General features: G+C 36.2%; 1 protein-coding gene across 3 annotated transcripts in view; it reads right to left on the bottom strand.

Moving 5' to 3' along the window:
* NFYA (nuclear transcription factor Y subunit alpha) overlaps positions 1–18,267 on the bottom strand; it is a 33,988-nt gene that overhangs the window by 10,469 nt on the left and 5,252 nt on the right. For 2 of the 3 annotated variants that reach the window (XM_014782735.2, XM_004424172.3), the window contains exons 2-3: positions 17,070–17,217; positions 12,425–12,571 (exon numbers count right to left, since the gene is read on the bottom strand). In XM_014782735.2, coding sequence (XP_014638221.1) covers positions 12,425–12,571; positions 17,070–17,144 — 222 coding nt within the window. In that variant the 5' untranslated portion in view covers positions 17,145–17,217. Of the gene's footprint in view, positions 1–12,424; positions 12,572–15,401; positions 15,489–17,069; positions 17,218–18,267 lie in introns of all 3 variants that reach the window. The other variant, XM_004424170.3, reaches the window with a different exon arrangement.

Genomic DNA, 18,267 nt, shown 5'->3' with positions numbered 1-18,267 from the left:
TTCTTAAACATTAAAAAAAGTTCAAACTATCATATTAGACAGCCTGCAGTCATCATGTAGATTTAACAAATTAACTTTCTTCCATATTAGCTTCATTTCTTTTAACATTTTTAGATGGGAAGAATCCCATCTAAAGTTATAGTGATTACTATAACTAAATAAAACTGGTGACCACCCTTACAGAGCATATTTTACACATGTATATCCCTAAAATATATGGTACTGTTTCATACGTTTATAAATTTCATATAAATGGTACCATATTGTATCTTTCTGCAATTTGCTTTACTCAGTCAACATTGTTTTCAAGATACAGTCAGCTGAAACAGAACTAGTACATTCATTTTAACTGGTATAAAGTATCACATTAAATAATTATACTCTAATTTATTCATCCATTCCCCTTAACATTTGAGTTTTTCTCCAATAATTTTATTTTTACAAAAAAAATTTCACACACAAAAAAAATCAATGAACATATCTCCTTATGCAAATGTAGGAGTTTCTGAAGTATGTAAAAGTAGAATTCCTGGGCTGGCCCGGTGGCATAGCAGTTAAGTTCATGCACTCTGCTTCAGCGGCCCGGGGTTTGCAGGTTCGGATCCTGGGCGTGTCAAGCCCAGGATCCTTGACCAGCTTGTCAAGCCACGTTGTTGCGGCGTCCCATATAAAGTAGAGGAAGATGGGCATGGATGTTAGCCCAGGGCCAATCCTCCTCAGCAAAAAAAGAGGAGGATTGGCATTGGATATTAGCTCAGGGCTAATCTTCCTCACCAATAAAAAAAAAAAAAAGAATTCCTGTGTTAAAGGAGAAGTGTGGATGGTAGGCAGCCTCTACAATGGTTCCTAGCTGCCTTCTGGTAATCAGCTCTTTGTGTAACTTTCCTCATGTATGTGCTGGACGTGGTAACTCATTTCTAACAAAAAGAATATGGCAAAACTGGGATGTCACTTTTGAGATTAGGTTATAAAAAGACTGTAACTTGCATCTTGCCAACTTCTCACTCTCTCTCACTCCCTCTGAGGGAAGACAGCTGCCATGCTGTGAGCTGCCCTATGGAGAGGCCCACGTGGCAAGGAACTGACGTCTCTGGCCAATAGTCAGCAAGGATATGAGGCCCAGCAAGAGCCATGTAAGTGAGCCTGGAAGTAGATTCTCCCCCAGAGAATCTCGCATTGAGGGCAGCCCACAAGGGTGTCAAGGGAAACTCCGAGTCAGAGGACCTAGCCATGCTGTGCAAGGACTCCTGATCCACAGAAACTATGAGATAATAAATGTTTGTTGTTTTAAGCCATTAACTTTTAGGATAATTTGTTATGCAGCAATAGATAACTAATACAATGTGTCAAATTATATTCCTCTTATTCCTATGTTCCAGCATCCTCACCAATACCCAGTATTGTCATTAATGTTTTCTAGTCTTTCACTGCTTTAATTTGCGCATTTCCTTTTTGGCTCCTGGGCCTAGATAGCTAAACCTCAGATAGTAATACTGGATAGAGAGGGATCCCGTGTTATCCAAATCTATGTTCTTTCTTTTCTTTCTCTTTTTTTGTTGAGGAAGATTCACCCTGAGCTAACATCTATGCCAATCTTCCTCTATCTTGTATGTGGGTCACCACCACAGCATGGCCAGCGCCAAGTGGTGTAGGTCCACGCCCGGGAACTGAACCAGGGCTGCTGAAGCGGAGTGCACTGAACTTTTAACCACTAGGCCGTGGGTTTGGCCCCCCTCTTTTCTCTCTTTTTTAATGGCTATGGCTAATTTATTAGGAGGGTCATCATAAACCTGACAAGAAAATTGAAAAATATTACTCAGAAATTTTTTAAAACTAAAAAACCCTGCAACATTTTAACTGTTGGGTGTATAGAATCTTGTTTTCACATAACAGCTACTAGACACATTTCTTTTTTTTTAAGACCAAAAGAGAAAGCATTTAGGAATGTCCCACAGTTCAAAATTTCTATTATTTTCTATACAAGTACACTCCCAAATGCTTCAGAGTCAGAGTACACAGCTACTAAACACACCTTTCCCCCACAACACCCTCATCTCCCTGCTCTTCAGTTCTTGAATCAATCATTCATTCATTCAATCACCAGAAAATTTTGATCTGGGCATTGTTTCATCAGAACAGGGAGTTTGGAAGTAGAGAGGGTACTCTCATCTATCCAAAGATGGATTTCTATACACAGGTTGCTTTTCCATCCATGACTTCATCCTGGGAACCCCCTGGTCTGGAGAAAAGAGGACTCACCTAGAAAGCCTTAAGTTATCACAGAGCTAATCAATTGTAGGTAAAAGGCCTGCTGATGGAAGGGAGGGAAATCAGGCCAGTGCGTTCCATGTCTCCAAGACATTCATGGATCTTCCTTTGTTAGGAGATAGTTTGCCCAATCTTTTTTTTTTTTTAATTGTGGTAAACTATACAACACACAAAATCTAGCATCTTAACCATTTTTAAGTGTACAGTTCAGTGGTATTAAACACATTCATAATGTTGTGCAACCATCACCAATATCCATCTCCATAACTCTCTTCATCTTGTAAAACTGAAACTCTATACCCTTTAAACAATAATCCCCCATTCCACTCCCCTCCCCAGCCCCTGGCAACCACAATTCTACTTATTGTCTCTAATTTTGACTACTCTAAGTACCTTCTATAAATGAAATTGTATAGTGTTTGTCTTTTTGTAACTGGCTTATTTCATTTAGCATAATGTCCTCAAGTTTCATCAACATTGTAGCATATGCCAGAATTTCCTTCTCCCCTTTTTTTTTTGCTGAGGAAGATTCGCCCTGAGCTAACATCTGTGCCAATCTTCCCCTATTTTGTATGTGGGTTGCTGCCACAGCATGGCTGATGAGTGGTGTAGTTCTGTGCCCGGGATCTGAACCTGCACACCCAGGTTGCCGAAGCAGAGCATGCCAAACTTAACCACTAGGTCACGGAGCTGGCCAGAATTTCCTTCCTTTTTAAGGCTGAATAATATTCCATTGTACGTATATATCACTTTTGCTTATCCATCCATCTATTGGGTTGCTTCCATGTTTTAGCTATTGTGAATAATTCTGCTATGAACACAGGCATACAAATATCTCTTTGAAATCCTGTTTTCAATTCTCTTGGGTATATACCCAGAAGTGGAATTGCTGGATCATATGGTAATTTTAAGTTTTTGAGGAACTGCCATACTGTTTTCCACAGTGGCTGCACAATTTTACATTCCCACCAATAGTGCACAAGGGTTCCAGCTTCTCTGCATTCTCACCAACACTTGTTATTTTGTTTTTTTTGTTAGTAGCTATCCTAATGGGTATGAAGTGGTATCTCATTATAGTTTTGATTGGTATTTCCCTGATGATTAGTGATGCTGAGCATCTTTTCAAGTGCTTATTGGCCATCTGTATACCTTCTTTGAAGAAATATCTATTCAAGTCCTTTACCCAATTTTTAAAATTGGGTTGTTTGCTTTTTTGTTGCTCAGTTTTAGTTCTCTATTATTCTGGATATTAACTCTATATCAGATATATGACTAGCAAATATTTCTCCCATTCTGCGGTTGCCTTTTTACTCTGTTGATAGTGTCGTGTGATGTACAAAATTTTTAAATTTTCATGAAGTCCAATTTACCTATTTTTTTTCTTTTGCTGTCTGTGCCTTTTGGTGTCATAGCCAAGAAATCACTGCCAAATCCACTGTCGTGAAGCTTTTGCCCTATGTTTTCTTCTAAGACTTTTATAGTTTTAGGTCTTACATTTAAGTCTTTGATCCACATTCAGTTAATATTTCTTTATGGTGTTAGATAAAGGTCCCGCTTCATTCCTTTGCATGTGGGCTTTCGGTAGTACTGAATTTTTTTTTTTACTGAGAAATAACTGACATAACATTATATTAGTTTCAGGTATACAACATGATTCAATATTTATATATACTGCAAAATGATCACCACAGTAAGTCTAGTTAACATCTGTCACCATATATAGTTACAAATTTTTTTTCTTGTGATGAGAACTTTCAAGATCCACTCTCCTAGCTACTTTCAAATATGCAATTCAGTATGATTAAATGTAGTCACCATACTGTAAATTACCTTCCCATGACATATTCCTTCTATAACTGGAAATTTGTACATTTTGACCCCCTTCACCCATTTTGCCCACCCCAACCCTCTCTTCAGCAACCACCAATCTGTTCTCTATGAGCTTGGTTTTTTGTTTGGTTTAGATTCCACATATAAATTAGATGATTTGGTATTTATATTTTTCTGACATATTTCACTTAGTGTAACACCATTAGGTCCATCCCATGTTGTCCCAAATGGCTAGATTTCATTCTTTTTTATGGCTGAATAATATTCCATTGTGCATGTGTGTGTGCACGCCTGTGTGCACACTGATGGACATTTAGGTTGTTTTCAAGTCCTGGCTATTATAAATAATGCTGCAATGAGTATGGGGGTGCATATATCTTTTCGAATTAGTTTTCATTTTCTTTGGATAAATACCCAGAAGTGGAATTACTGAATTACATGGTAGTTCTATTTTTAAATTTTGGATGAACCTCCATACTGTTTTCCATAGCGGCTACACCAATTTACATTCCACCAACAGTGCATGGTATTGACACATTAACAATATTAAATCTTCCCATCCATGAACATGGGATATGTTTCCATTTAGTTATGTGTTAATTTCTTTCAGCAAGGTTTTGTACTTTTTATCATACAAGTCTTTCACCAACTTGGTTAATTCGTGAGTATTTTATTCTTTTTGAGGCTATTGTAAATGAAATTGTCTTTCTAATTTCCTTTTCAGATTGTTGTTAGTGTAGAGAAATGGCACTGATTTTTTGTTGACTTTTGTATCCTCCCACTTTGCTGAATTCATTCATTAGTTCTAACAGTTTTTTTGTGGAATCCTTAGGATTTTCGACATTTAAGATCATATCATCTGTGAACAGATATAATTTCACTTCTTCCTTTCCAATTTGGATGCTTATTATTTCTCATTCTTGCCTAACTGCTCTGGCTAGAACTTCCAGTACTATGTTGAATAGAAGTGGTAAAAGCAGACATCCTTGCCTTGTTTCTGATCTTAGAGGAAACACTTTCAATCTTTCACCATTGAGTATGATGTTCACTGTGGGTTTTTCATATATGGCTTTTATTATGTTGAAGTAGTTTCCCTCTATTCCTAGTTTGGTGTTTTTATCATGAAATGGTGTTAAATTTTGTCAAATGCTTTTTCTGCATAAACTGAGATGATCATGTAGTTTTTTTCCTTTCATTCTGTGTTTTTGGTGTATTAACACGGTAGATCAATTTTTGTATGTTGAACCATCCTTGCATTCCAGGAATAAATCCCACTTGATCATGGTGTATAATCTTTCTAATATACTCTGAATTCAGTTTGCTAGTATTTTGTTGAGGAGTTTTGCATCAATGTTTTTAAGAGATATTGGTCTGTAGTTTTTTTTTTTTTTTTTTTCTCTTGTAGTGTCTTTGGCTTTAGTATCAGGGACCGGCTTCAGAGAATGAGTTAGGAAGTGCTCCCTTCTCTTCAATTTTTTTGAAAAGTTTGAGGACTGGTATTAGTTCTTTAAAAGTTTGGTGAAATTCACCAGTGAAACCATGAGGACTTTTATTTGATTACTGATTCAATCTCCTTACTAGTTATAGCTCTATTCAGATCTTCTATTTCTTCTTGGTAGCTTTGTGTTTCTTGGAATGTGTCCATTCATTTAGGGTATCCAATTTGTTGACATACAGTTGTTCATAATACTCTCTTATAATCTTTTTTATTTCTGTAGAATCGGTAGTAATGTCCCAACTTCCATTTCTGATTTTAGTATTTTAAGTCTTCTCTGTTTTTTTCTTAGTCCATGTAGCTAAGGATTTGTCAATTTTGTTGATCTTCTGGTTTTACTCATTTTCTCTATTGTCTTTCTATTCTTTATCTCTGCTCTAATTTTTATTATTTCCTTCCTTCAGCTAGCTTTGTGTTTAGTTTGTTCTCTTTCTAATTCTTCAAGTTGTAAAGTTAGGCTGTTGATCTGCAGTCTCTCTTGTTTTTTTAATATAAAAGCATTCATAGCTATAAATTTCCCCCTTAATACTGCTTTTGCAGCATCCCATAAGTTTTGGTATGTTGTTTACATTTTCATTTGTCTATATGTATTTTTAAAATTCTCTTGTGATTTCTTCTTTGATCCATTGGTTATTTAAGAATGTGTTAATTTCAATAAATTTGTGAATTTTCCAGTTTTACTAATGTTGATTTCTAACTTCATCCCACTGTGGTCAGACAAGATACTTTATCTGATATCTATCTTTTAAATTATCGAGACTTAATTTGTGACCTATACACGTATCCTGGAAAATGCACCACGTGCACTTGGGAAGAATGTGTATGCTGTTGTTGTTGGGTTGAGCATTCTGTATACATGTGTTATATTTAGTTGGTCTATTTTGTTGTTTAAATCCTCTATTTCCTTGTTTATCTTTTTTCCAGTTGTTCTGTCCATTTATTGAGGAGGGTACTTAAGTTTCCAACTATTGTAGAGCAGTCTACTTCTCCCTTTAACTCTGTCAGGTTTTGCTTCATATATTTTGCTGGTCTGCTATTAAATGCGTAAAAGTTTATAATTGTAATATCTTCTTGTTGTATTGAACCTTTTATTAATATATAATGTCCTTCTTTGTCTCTTGTAAACCTTTCTGATTTAAAGTCTCTTTTGTCTGATACTAGTATAACCAACCCTGCTCTCTTCTGGTTACTATTTGCATCAGGTATCCTTTCACTTTCAGTCTATTTGTGTCTTTGGATCTAAAGCGAGTCTTTCATAGATAGAAAATAGTTGGATCATATGTTTTTATACTTTCTGTCAATCTCTGTCTTTTGACTGGAGAGTTTAGTCCATTTAATCCATTAAAGTAGTTACTGATAAGGAAGGACTTATTTCTGTCATTTTGCTATTTGTTTTCTATATGCCTTATAGGTCTTTTGCCCCTCATTTCCTGCATTACTACATTCTTTTCTGTTTAGTTGACTTTTTGTAGGGAAAATGTTTAAATTACTTTCTCATTTCCTTTTGTATATATTCTATAGCTATCTTCTTTGTAGTTATCTGAAGATTACATTTAGCATCCTAAAGTTGTAAAACTCTAATTTGAATTTATACCAGCTTAACTTCAATAACATATGAAAACTCTGCTCCTTTATAGTTTCATCCTCACTCCTTTTGGTTGTCGATGTCACAAAATTACATCTTTATACATTGTGTGCCCCCAAACATAAACTAATAATTCTTTGAAATGCATTAGTCTTTAATATTGTACAGAAAATGTGGAGTTACAAGTCAAAGTTCCAACATTACTAGCTTTTAGAGTAATAATTCAAAAAATATACTAGTCTCGGGCCAGCCCCGTGGCTTAGCGGTTGAGTGTGCGTGCTCCGCTGCTGGCAGCCTGGGTTCGGATCCCAGGCGTGCACTGGCGCGCTGCTTCTCCGGCCATGCTGAGGCCGTGTCCCACATACAGCAACTAGAAGGATGTGCGGCTATGACATACAACTATCTACTGGGGCTTTGGGGAAAAAAATAAATAAATAAAATTAAAAAATATATATATACTAGTCTCAAATCATGTATAAAACAAAAAGTGGAGTTACAAATCATTGTTACAATAATGCTAGTTTTATAAATGCCCATGTGTTTATCTTTATTGAGGCTTTATTTCTTCATGTGGCTTCAAGTTACTGTCTAACGTCCTTTCATTTCACTCAGAAGGACTCCCTTGAGCATTTCTTTCAGGACAGGTTTATTTGTAATAAACTCTCTTAGCTTTTGTTTATCTGGGAATCTCCTAATTCCTCCCTCACACTTGAAGGATATTTTTGCTGACTACAGGACTCTTGGTTGACAGTTATTTTCTATTAGCATCTTGAATATATCAGACCACTGCCTTCTGGCATCCAAAGTTTCTGATGAGCCATCTACTAACATTTGTATTGAGGATTCCCTGTAGGTGACAAGTCACTTCTCTCTTGCTGCTTTCAAGATTCTCTCTTTATATCTGACTTCTGAAAGTTTGATTATAATGTGTCTTGGTATGGGTCTCTTTGAGTTCATCTTACTTGGAGGTTGTTGAGCTTCCTGGGTGTTTATATTCATGTCTTTCATCAAATTTGGGAAGTTTTCAGCCCTTATTTCTTCAAATATTCTCTCTGCCCCTTTCTCTCTTCGGGGACTCCCACAAACGTGCATGTCAATCCACTGGTTTTCTATCTCTTTGTTGATATTTCCTTTTGTTCACACACTGCTTTCTTGACTTTTGAGCATCTTTCTTTAGGACCGTTATTTTAAAGTGCTTGTCTAATAAATCCGTCTTTTTCAAGGACAGTTTCTGTTGATTAAGTTTTCCTTTGAATGGGCCATACTTTCCTGTTTCTTTGTATGCCTTGTGATGTTTTGTTGAAAATTGGACATTTGAATCAAATAATGTGGTAACTGTGGAAATCAGCTTCTCCCCCTTCCCCAGGATTTGCTGTTCTTTGTTATTGTTTTCTTTTGTTGTAGGCTGTCTCTGTACCAAGAATCAGCCTGAGGTGTAAACTTAAGATCTTCTCAGGTCTTTTCAGAGCCTGTACCTTTCCCTGGGCATGCACGGTCACTTTCTAACCTTTCCCATATATGGAGTTGCTTTTGAATATCCTTTAGTATCTTTGAATATCCTTTGAATATCTTTAGTATCTGACTCTCAAAAAGGAGAAAAGATGGAAGGTAGGGAAGGGGAAGCGTGCTGGCCTTTTAAATGCCCTGGAAGTCACCTTAACTGGAGGGGGAGGAGCTTATAGCAATGGGGGAGGTGCAACAGAGGCTGCCCACCTCTTTGTCTGCATCTCTGTCATCAGAAGCAGTAATCAATGATCTCTGATATCTGGAGGACAGGGGCCATTTTGCCCACCCCAGTTTCTACAAGCTATGTGCAAGCTGCTCCAAGAACCATGCACAGTTGCCTGCCAGGGGGCTGGGTAGCTGCTACTGGTCTACCAGTTGAAACTGACTTCAAATTACCATCTAAGTTTTCTCCTAGATGTTACAAGCCTTCAACAGATTCTAGAGTTCCAAAATAGTTATTTACATCAGATTCTGCCAGTGCAATTGTTGTCTGATTGGGGAGACAGACTCCTGGGGATTCCCCCTCCACAATCTTGCCAGCATCCTCTGCCTAGGTCTTCTTAACTACTTTTTCCAAATACTAAGCTCATAGTTGGCACTTAGCAAGTGTTGGTAAAAGAAGAAATAAGTAAACAAATTTATTTGGTGATCCGAATCCATTTTCTTGTGTTCTGGATAGCAAGGAACACCTGTTATTGGTCATTAGGGTTCCATCTATTTACATTCTTTGCCCATTTTTCTACTGGATTGTTATTTTCACACCAATAGATAAAAGTTCTTTATGTATTCTGGATACAAACCCAGTTATATGTGTAAAAAATATCTTTTCCAAGTCTGCACCTTATCTTTTACCTTCACTTGTGATACATTTTGATGTACACAAAAATTATAGTCAAATCAATTTGTATTTTTTATGTCTTTAAGAAATCTTTCTCTACCCCATACCATAAAGAAAATTCTCCTATAAAGAGAATCTAAAAGTCTCCAAGTACGCTTTTTTACATTTAGACCTTTAGTCTATCTAGCAAGTATTTTTGTATATAGTAAAAGGTAGAGATCAACTTTCCTTTTCTTTATCATTCTTAAACCATTTCTTCACTGATATTTTATATTATTTTTTTATATATCAACTTCCATTACTCTTGCACCTATGTCTGGCCTCTCTACTGCAGTTCCACTGTATATTTATAAGCCAGGGATCTTAACCTAAAATTGTACACAAAATTTTGCACATATCTGGACATCTGCACCTCTTCTAAGAAGAGGGCATAGGTTTCACTGGAATTCTGAAGTAGTGAATGCAATCCAAAAAAGGTCAAGAAGTACTGTTCTAAAAGCAATGGTCATTCAAAAAACACTAATGAGAAGCAAACTCTTACAAAAAGGGGTTGAAACTTTAAGCATTCTAAGGAAGGCTATGGAATCTTATCTAGAGGCTTATTATATATGTTAACAATAATTTTTCCAGGATGGTTTGATTAGTTACAGTGCTGCTTGGAGGGAGGGGAATAAAATAAATAATCTTTTCAAAGTCTCTCAAAGGCAAAAAAAAAACTCTCCATAAAATCATAGAATTTAGAACTGGAACGAATCCTAAAAATCACCTGATATACACTGGGTTTTCAGGTGAGAAAACTGCCTATTACATGACTTAGCCAAGATCAGAAAGCTTGTTTAACGGCAGACCTGGGAATGAAAGTCAGGTCACCACAGTCGCAGTACACTGTTCCTAGCACTACATCACACTGTGTGGAGAGGAAGTCGTGGTAAAGGGGGTGGAGAGGAGGCAATAAGAGGAAGGACAGAAATGAAACAGCAGTGTGGAATTGAAGAAAGTACACACACTGAAAATGTACTTAAAGCCTCATACATTGATGCATGGAGAAATGGGGAAACTATTTTTAATCCTAACTACAACTCTATCTTGGCAAAAATATGCCAAAAGCCTTAAAAATGCTATTACCTTTTGCCCAAGCAATCACCCTACTCCAAAGAAATTATCCTAAGAATTAATACAACTGAAAAATAAAGTTATCATGCTCAAATACATTTACAGTAATCTTACCTACAAAAGCAAACAAAGAAAAAGAAAACAAAACAAAACCCTAAATATACTTTGTAAATTGTAAATTCTGATTCACCAAATTGACCATTATGAAGGAATTAAAAATGAGAAAATCATGTGGAAACAAGTTAAATTTTAAAAAAAGAAAAGCAAAAAGAAACTACATGCATGGTACAATTGTGCTCAAAAAGTATGCATAAAAACCACAAGGGAATATGCAAAAATTAAAAATTTAATTTATCAAGCAGTGTGATATGGCTGATTTCTTTCAACTTATATTAAATTCCTCCAGAAAAACTAAGACTTTAATGTGATCATTATAACTGTTAAAACAAAATATATAGATATAGTAACAAGTTAATAGTCCTCCCTCATCCCTATTTCCATACTCATAAACACATATACCCATAGGGTTTTGGCTATTAATTACAAAGATGCAATCACATAGTATGTATTTTTCTTCAAATTATTTTTCACTAAAAATACTTCAATAATAATCATCTCCATGTCTACAGTTCATCTTTTTTATCAATGACATAATACTCCATGTATCGATATAGTATGATTTATTAACCATTTCCTTATTCTTTTCTTATTAATAGACATTCAGGTTACAAAATATTTTGTTTGTACAATCCTGCAATAAATATCTCTGTAGATTTCTCCCTATGTATTGATGCTTTTCTTCCTAAAGGATAGATGCTCAGAAGCGAGTCAGGCAGATCAAAGATTTATGTATTTAATAGTGAGATGCCTTTCCAAAATGACTTCAGAATTTGAAATTACCAAAAACAATGAGTGTTTCCGTTTCTCCACACCCATTCCAGCACTGGATATAATCACTCTAAATTAATTTTTGCCAATTTCACGATAAAAATATCCCTCTAATTTCAAAATTTGATGCCACAGAGTTGTACCTAACATTCCTACATAATTTTAATCTCTTATACATCTTTGTGTTGTTTACCTTTGTGTTCTGTTTCTGAATCAGTCTTTCCAGTGGATTTATCTAACTACTTTATTGGTCTGTTTCAAGAATCAGCTTTTATTTACCCTTTTTACATTTTTGTTAGTTTTCTACTTCATTAATTTTAACCTACTTTTTTGCTCATTTTGTTCTTTTCCTAACTTCCTCAGAGAAATACCATTCATTTATTTTCAGTTCTTTTAAAATAAAGTATATAAGGTTACAAATTTTACTCTAAGTACAGCTTTAAGTGTGTGCAATGGGTTTGGACTAAAATATTTTCTTTTTCATCACTTGCTAGATAACTCAAATTATAAATTACATGGAAAGAAATGAAAGGGTAACACCTCTGACCAAAAACAACAATCTCCAAAGCAGATTGTAAATTCCCTTCCCCTGTGCCTAAAAGTGCGAACAAAGGTCACACCAATGAATTACTTCTATTAAACAGAGATTTTCATCTCTTTATAATCTTTACATCGTTTCAAAATCATGCCTAATATCTCAGTCCCTATCAGAGATGTCCAATTTCTGTATAGTTCTGCTTTATATCACTGGTACAACAAAGGTGGAAAATCAACTACATACAAATATAGAGGGTAGGAAGCAATTAAATGCAATATCAATTGTCAAACAGTTTGTAACAAACTATTCTTTAAAACCTCTCTTCTGATATTCTGTCTAAACATTTTTTTTAATACCACTCACCTGCTGCAAACCCTGTGTCCCAGATACAGGTACTTGCATGATTGTTTGACCTTGTCCACCAGGGACAGCCTGAACCATGATGGGCTGGCCAGTTGATGTGATTAACTGGCCTCCACTGACCTGTACCATTAATGGCTGCCCCTGGACCTAGAACAAAATAAAATAAGAACAATGAAATAACATAAGACACAAAATGGTTTTTACCAAAAGACAATCACTGGAACTATTCTGTTGCCTTGCTAGAAGGGGAAAAGGTAGGAGAGACCATAAGAAAATAGGTCTCAAGTCCTTGTCCTCAAGTTATCTTCTTGAAATATCTACGATATCTTTGACTAAATGCCAAGTTGAATACTTTAAGGTCAGATATAATGGAGTATATCCAGAGTCTTTGGGAAGTCTCAACAGATATAAGGCATTTATCACCAAATATAGGCTAAATCCATGAGAAGCATTTAATCAAAACATCAAGGCTATTTGTCTTTTTAGATCAATACCTGGGAATGGTCTCTACTGAGGGCTGGAGAGCATGCCCAAGAGGGATAGCTGATGGTGGTTGAGTGCAAATTCTAAATAACCCGGAAGGAGTAAATCAAACTGCACTCAGCAATGACTCCAGGAGGCTGGGTAGCAAACAGCCCTAGAAGTTTACGTGGAAGACCCTTTATCCCCATCGTCAGTCTCTCAAGCATAAATGAAATGTACACCTTTTACCCTCTTCATGTTACGCTGGGAATTCTAGTCTGGTGGTTGTTTGAAGAGCCCACTAGTAAAAAATGCGTAGAAATATTTTCTGGTCAGTTTGTAATCTCTGTGGTGGAATTCCTCACATTAGCTATTCTGCAATATCTGCACAGTTATTTTAAATTTAACAGAAGCAATGACAAATATGGAAATTACATAGAGCACTCAATCATACTAAAAACCTCCCAACTTTCAAGCTACTATGAGGAAACAGAATATTCTGGAAGCCAGGACATTGTAAGTGCTCTGTAACATCTTGAGTCCCAATATAAAAATACCTAGCTAACAGAATGCTTTCTGGAAGTAAAAAAACAAGCCACGTTAGAAGTGAAAAGGAATGTTCAAGAGAATAGCTAAAAGTCCGAAACTTTCATTTTCAGATTCTATCTTTGTTTTGAGGAATTATTTGTAACAGAACAAAAGAATATTTGTATGACTAAAACATTCAGTCTTAATGCCAGCCAAAATATGTTCAAATAGAGGTAATTAGTTAACATAAAAGATCAATCTGTCCTAGATGAGTAGATTAGATATTAAGACTCCCTCCCCTCACCACCAACACCAATGTATCAGAATCTTCAGGAACATTCAAATCCTAGGTTTTGTTAAACTGTTCATTGAGAAATTCCACTTCACCTTCAAGGACTGTACAATCTCCTTCTCTCATGTTTTCTCCTTCCCTTACATCCCCATCCCAAATCAAATTCCCTTTGCTAAACCAATGCTTGCATATGCTCTATCAGGAAAGATTTTTCAGAATATTTATTGCATGAATAACTGAAAGAACTATTTAAAATTCTCCAAAATAATGAGACCCCTAGAGGAAAGATTTCCATAAAGTGTTTCCATTTCTTTGAAATAAAATCTACCTAAGTAGGAAACATAAGTTTTAAGGCACAACTATTAATAATTTTCTGGCTATCCATCATCTTAACTTCTCCCCTCATGGACATGTTATATGTGCACACAATAAACCATCTGAGACTCTATGGAGCCCACTGTGTTTACAACATATGAATGACTACAAGGACACATGCATCAGACAAGAAGCCATACAGTTAAGAGCATGTTACATTCCCATTCCACAAGTGGTTAATGACAATACTGTTTTATATATCAATAAGATGAAGCAAGCATGAAAAACATGAATAACAAGCTATTGAACTTTGAGATTTGAACATAGTTTGGGAGTACCTACAAGCTCAGCTTCTTTCAGCCTAATTTATGTTCAGAATTCGCTGTATACCATCATCAAACACTACGGGTGACAGGTGCGGGAGTGGGGCTGAAAGGGTCAAGTGAAATGATTATAACAAGGGGTAGTTAACTGCAGGATGCCTAGAGCACTAGTAACAAAGTGAGATGCCAGTTATACATTCTAGGTCCTACTCTGAGTTATTTCCATTCAATGGAAGAAAAAAAGGGCACTCAATCTTGCCAATTTCTCAAAATTATGGTCAGTCAAAGCAACCTACAGACAGAGAAAAGACTAACGCTTCTACTCCTATTTTTATATAGGAACTGGCCAAAATACAACCCTAATTTAGGATGTTTAACTTCACCATACTAATGTTAGGAAACTGCAATAGTTAAGTAAGAATTCTTATGGTGGCTTTAACACCTAAGACTTAAAGAAAGCGTATCCCACCTCTGTCCAACCACTGGTATGGGGTAATCTTTGCAGATCTAGTAGTAAGGTAGGTCATGATTTCCCCAGGAAAGATAGTGAAAAGGCAGCAGTTAAGAGATCAACAAGATTCAGAGATTAGATAAACTTTGCCAAGTACAATGATTATTTTGCAGCTGAGTTGCCTTTTTAATAAAAATAAAACACAACCTAGCCTAGTTAATGTGCATATATTTTCTTATCCACCAGTATAATACAAATTTATGGAATTATACCATGCACTCTGATTACAGAGTTTGAGCTCTAAAAACGTTCTAATGCTGCTTGTAAGAATTTCTTCCTGTTATTTACACTGCTTCTTTCCCAGGCATTCCCAAAGAAACACACTAGCCAAAGGCAGTTTTCAGAAAATTGATACTAGGGTCACTATATGACTTGGCGTGAAACATTAGGAAACCAGCAGCTTGTAAGCCTCAAAGACAAGTTAGCAGCTTCAAAGACATGCAACTGACTTTGCCATTCCTCCTTGAGATCCTACCACAAACAGCACCAGACATGAGGAGAGGAGAAGTCCATGCAGTGCTTACAGAGAATCAGAGAGGGCACCACTACCTGGAGGGTCTGGACTTGCTGGCCTGAGGCGGATGCCACCTGGGCCTCAGTCTGCAACTGGACAGCAGTGACACCACCCTGCTGCTGAGAACAGGAACAGGAAGAGCTTGAAATGTGTCAGGAAGGAAATGTATAGTTCAAGACATGAGATCACCTTACCTCTTGCAGGAGAGGGAGGGAGTCTTCTTTCACCAGTCCCATCCTACACAGGACTTTCACACTGTACAGACTCCCTATACTGAAGCTGTTTTGTGGAAGGTAGCACGATTAAAGATAACAGCCCTTTGTTGCCAGAGTGGAACTCAAAACACTTTTATGACTCAAAAAACATCAAAATAGTTGTCATCATTAACATAAAAATTTTTAACAGTCTTTCCCTCCAGAAACAGGCATCTGATCCTTCCGCTTATAGTTATTTTAATGCTCTTTTTATTTCCTCAAATGAGTTCACAAGAACAAAGTTATCAGGTTTCAACAGCCTTGAAGCTACAATGAAGAATTTCTGGGACTCAACGCAATCACCAGAAAGAAAGAAAGAAGGAATCACTGTGAACCAAAATCATCTTCATGAGGTCACTGCTCTTCTGCCCCAAATCTAAGATTACTTCTACTCAACTGGACTACCTTAGAAGCAACGTTTTCAGTGATCCAACCTAATTTTTATATCCTCTAATGGTAAGTTCTGACAGAACAAGAATTCACCCACCAGGACACTGGTATGGATGGAGGGCCCTTTGTGGAGTCCCCTTTTCTAAGCAGGCAGTAGAAGGAAGCTGCCAGAGCCACAGCAGCTGTGTGGAAGGAAAAGCTAGAAAAGGAATTTAAATAATTAATCTCTTGCTCAAGAGTAGCTCCTTCCTTTGATCATTAATTAGCTAGGAACAACTTACCATCAAAACTTCCTTTGCCCTTCCTACTAACTGCTCTTCTATATTATGTAAGTTCCATTTTGGAAACAAAACACTCCCAATCTTGGCCTAAGGTCAAATAAATAATAATAAATTTCTTCTAGAGAGAAAAACAAGTGAACTTTTACTAAAATAAAGCCAGGTATAAAGCATCAGAAAATGTAACCTCTGTATGAAATTCAAGAAAGCAACCTATCTTAATTAGGAATAAACCAGCAGCAGGGAATTCCTTTCTAATATGTGCTTATCCATTAAGAGCGGCTGTCTGAATGTTATCCTCATACTAAACTAGAGCTTTGCAGAGTAAGCAACTGTGGTGGATCAAAGCAAGGAACAGTGGATTTCTTGGAAGCTGACTACCTTGGTTTGTCTGTCGTGGCCAAAGTCTCACTAGATCACAAGCTTAGCTTAATCAAGAAGAGAAACAACCAAATTGAATTCAGAAAAAACAAAAACTCCAAATTTCCAGCTGAAAATAGAGCAGGTGTTGTGACTTTTAATAAGATGAGAGGGACAATTTACTATTAAACCAGGCTCCCATGAAGAGCAAATTCTAAGTGGTCATGGACTAGATAAAGCGTTCTAACACAGAGAACAAAAGAGAAATCACAACAAATCCAATCTTCAAAAAGCACTTCAGCACAAGTCATCAGACTCGTTATTCATAAGATCTGATACTTCTCAAATCATTCCCCAATTTAGTGGTGCTGTTATCAGCTCCACTGCTGTGATGTTTAAAGCAGTTTTACTCCCATACCTGCTGCTGAATCTGTCCAGCCTGTACAACAATCTGCTCTGTCGAACTATTGCTGTTTGCTGTATACTGCTCCATGGTCCCTCCAAGGTAGAATCCTGTCCACAGTGAGTTTCACCCCGGAGATCCAAGAAGATTGCGAGACGCACCCCTATTAAAAAGTTTGGGAAAGAAACTAAAGTGAGATTGTCAATAAAGGACCTGCCAGATGATTAACCTGATAACTTATCACTGTACTTTATTCGCGAGAAAACAGAATAAGAGAATGGGAAATGTTTATATTCAGGATCATTTTGAATTAGTATTACATGGCACAACCATGACACTATCATAACGCTATTTCATGTTTTTAAAATGTTTTTAGTCATTTCCCATCATCAACCTTACTTTTAAGTACTATCAAGCTGCACCTTAGAAACACTCATTAAGCTACAATATCACTTTGTTACAAGGCCTATTTAATAGGATTTTCAGGTCTGCACAGGTACTTCAGAGATTAAACTGTTTCTTTAATTTGTAACACACATTTGCTGCTAGCCATACCAAACTCTAGTCCACTACATATATATAGTAAGCAATTTAAAACTTCAGGATTTATTATTTAGTAAGTAAATTACCTAGACCTGAAGATTTTTCTTTTGCTTATCAAAATCTCCATTAAATAGTGTTAAGAAAGCAAGCCCTGGTGAAGATTTAAGAGCTTGCATTTTAAGCAAGAGCAAGGAATAAAAAGGAATTATACTAATGCGAAAATGATATTTATAGATAAGAGAGAAGGAAAAATTTTACATGACATATTAAGACTATGATTTTCTAAAAGGAACTTAAGTCTTCCCCACTCTTGAATTTGAATGCCTAATAATATCCCATCCTTTATTATATAATTTTAACTTTTTATCATGGCAATTTTCAAATATATACAAAAGTAGTGAGAACATTGTAATGAACCCCCATAGCCATCATCCAACTTTCAACAATTTTCAATTCACGGTCAATCTTGTTTCACATATATCTAATCCACTTTCCACCCACCCCTGGATTATTTTGAAGCAAAACCCAGTCACTATATTATTCCAAAAATCTGTAAGTACTTGAGCACCTATCTCTAAAGACTCGTTGGTCTTTATGATTTTATCACAATGATATTGTGTCTCTACAATATCATTTCAAACATTAAAAAATTAATAAGTCCTTACTATCA

The sequence above is a fragment of the Ceratotherium simum genome, chromosome 13, assembly GCF_057802395.1.
Source record: "Ceratotherium simum simum isolate JZ-2026a chromosome 13, ASM5780239v1, whole genome shotgun sequence".
In the NCBI taxonomy this organism is placed as follows: Eukaryota; Metazoa; Chordata; class Mammalia; order Perissodactyla; family Rhinocerotidae; genus Ceratotherium; species Ceratotherium simum.
The sequence above is the reverse complement of the archived record's forward strand: the minus strand, read 5'-3'. Positions and strand labels throughout refer to the sequence as shown.